This window comes from Phaethon lepturus, unplaced genomic scaffold, assembly GCF_000687285.1.
Source record: "Phaethon lepturus isolate BGI_N335 unplaced genomic scaffold, ASM68728v1 scaffold35515, whole genome shotgun sequence".
NCBI classification, from domain to species: Eukaryota; Metazoa; Chordata; class Aves; order Phaethontiformes; family Phaethontidae; genus Phaethon; species Phaethon lepturus.
The window spans coordinates 804-2,725 of NW_010538999.1; the positions used below are offsets into that span (position 1 = coordinate 804).

Here is a 1,922-nt window from a genome sequence, read left to right on the forward strand (position 1 = left end):
CTGGGGGGCCGGGGGGAAACGCGCAGGCAGAGGCGCGGCGTACGGCGGCCGCTCTGCCGCGCAGCCTTCGCTTCCCCCTGCGGACGTGGTTCAATGGCGCTCCAAGGTCACCCGGGGCTTTCACTCCCTGCAAATCCCCCCCAGCTCCCACTAAAGACACCCACTGCCACGGGCACAGGAGGAGGCGTGGGGGTACGGGGCGGGAGCGGGGGGACATGCTGGCTTTTTGCTCTAACCTCAGACCGGAGAACAAAACAAAAACCACACATCAGGGACATCTGGGTCAGGGGCTCGAGGCTTCACGCGGCTCACGAAGAAGGACCCGACTCACACGAGGCAAGGGTGACAACATCAGCGGGGTCCCTGCTGCAGGCAACAGACACCGCCAGACCCTTCGCCGCGCCCCCTCCCTTCTCCCCCACCGTCAGGGTGACGGGGAGGGGGATTCAGCCGGGTCACATCACGGCGCATTTCTCAGCCGATTGCTTCAGGTCCTCTAGCGTGGCCGAAGCTTTGTCTTTCAAGGAATCAAGGTCCAGGTTCTGGATGTTGCTGAGCTGGCCGATAACCGAGTTCTTCTCTTCCTCCTCCTCGTTGTCTTGCTCGATCATCTTGGCCAGCTCTTTGGGCAGCTCCACGTCGCCTCCCACCAGCTGGATCTGGTTGTCATCCGTTTCGTTCTGAAACGGGCCGGGAGAAAGTCAGGCGTGGGATGCTGCAGGAGGGAAGGGGGGCTTCCGGAGGCACTAAAGGCACGCGCGAGCTCCACGGCGGTGCCTGCGTGGGCTTTGGGCTGTCTTTTCCCGTTTTAAGGTTGGTCCCCGGGGCTCCCAGCCACCCTCGCGCTGTGGGTCCGCGATGCCGACCCAGAGGGGACGCGGCGGAGCAGAGTCCCCGCACGCACCAGCGGGCACAGCAAGAGCTGAGATGACAAGCCGGGTGTGCCAGCATCAATATTAATTGGCTTTCAGCTCACGCTGGAGTGGCCGGGGAGGTTTAGGCACCCAATTAAGCTACACGTATGCTTAACGACTGTGCCCGCCGGAGATGGGGGTCAGCTCCGCGCTGGAGAGCCACAGGGAGACTTTGGCTGCCAAGCGGGATCAGTAATGAGCAGAAGAAACTTGTGGGAAGATTAGAAAGGACATCTCAGGCACGAGGAAGCAGCAAAAGGATCGGGGGGCCAGAGCTGAACAAATCCCCTTTTCCCCTGGGGGGGTGGTGGTGGGGGGGAAATCTCCGTCTCTCCTTTTTCTGCCTTTTCTCACTTTTGGCAGGGGGAAAAGAAATTCTGCAGCTATTTCTCGGCAGTAAAAGGGGTGTGAGAAGCGGTGGGGTGCGCATCCAGGCTGGCTGAACAATGTCAAACAATCTGAACGATACCGCTTGGCTTAGCTGACCTTTCTGAACTAAAATTAGTCCGGCTCCAATTCAGAGTATTCACCACTGAGAGACTCTTGCTGAATGAAGGGTGGGTTTGGGGGGAGACGAGCTTGTGGCAATTCCAGGAACGGTTGAATTATGCCTTGATTAAATTGTTTCTAGTGAATCATTCATCAGCTGGAAGTTCCAAAATGGGAGTTTGGCTGGGAATCCTCTGCCAAATAATCCGAGGAGAGGAGCTGGCTAATCCAGCCGGGAAGCTGTAACTCCAGCTCCGCTCCCGGCTACGGGGCTGGGAGCCCGGAGTGGAGGTGGCTTTCCCTCATCCAGCTGGATTTGGGGGACAAAAGGGGCAGGGGGGGTCAAAGCAAGGCAGAGAATGTGTGTTGGGGGGTCTCACTGTTTGGGGCTGGTGGCTTGCGGTGCTCAGGGGCGAGGGGAAGGGGCCAAGATTTTGGGTGGAAGGACGCTTTTTAGGGGAACTGGTTTGCATGTGGGTTTTGTAGCTTAAAATCCCACCCAGCCAAGGGGGTCCGGTG

The 1,922-nt window shown here is 58.9% G+C and overlaps 1 protein-coding gene across 1 annotated transcript; it reads right to left on the reverse strand.

Moving 5' to 3' along the window:
* Window positions 1-455: 455 nt before the first annotated feature.
* Window positions 456-680, reverse strand: LOC104620703 (complexin-3-like; the record flags this gene model as incomplete). The annotated part of the gene is made up of 1 exon (XM_010286998.1): window positions 456-680. A coding segment is annotated over one exon (225 nt), but the record flags the coding sequence as incomplete, so codon positions are not given.
* Window positions 681-1,922: the final 1,242 nt, after the last annotated feature.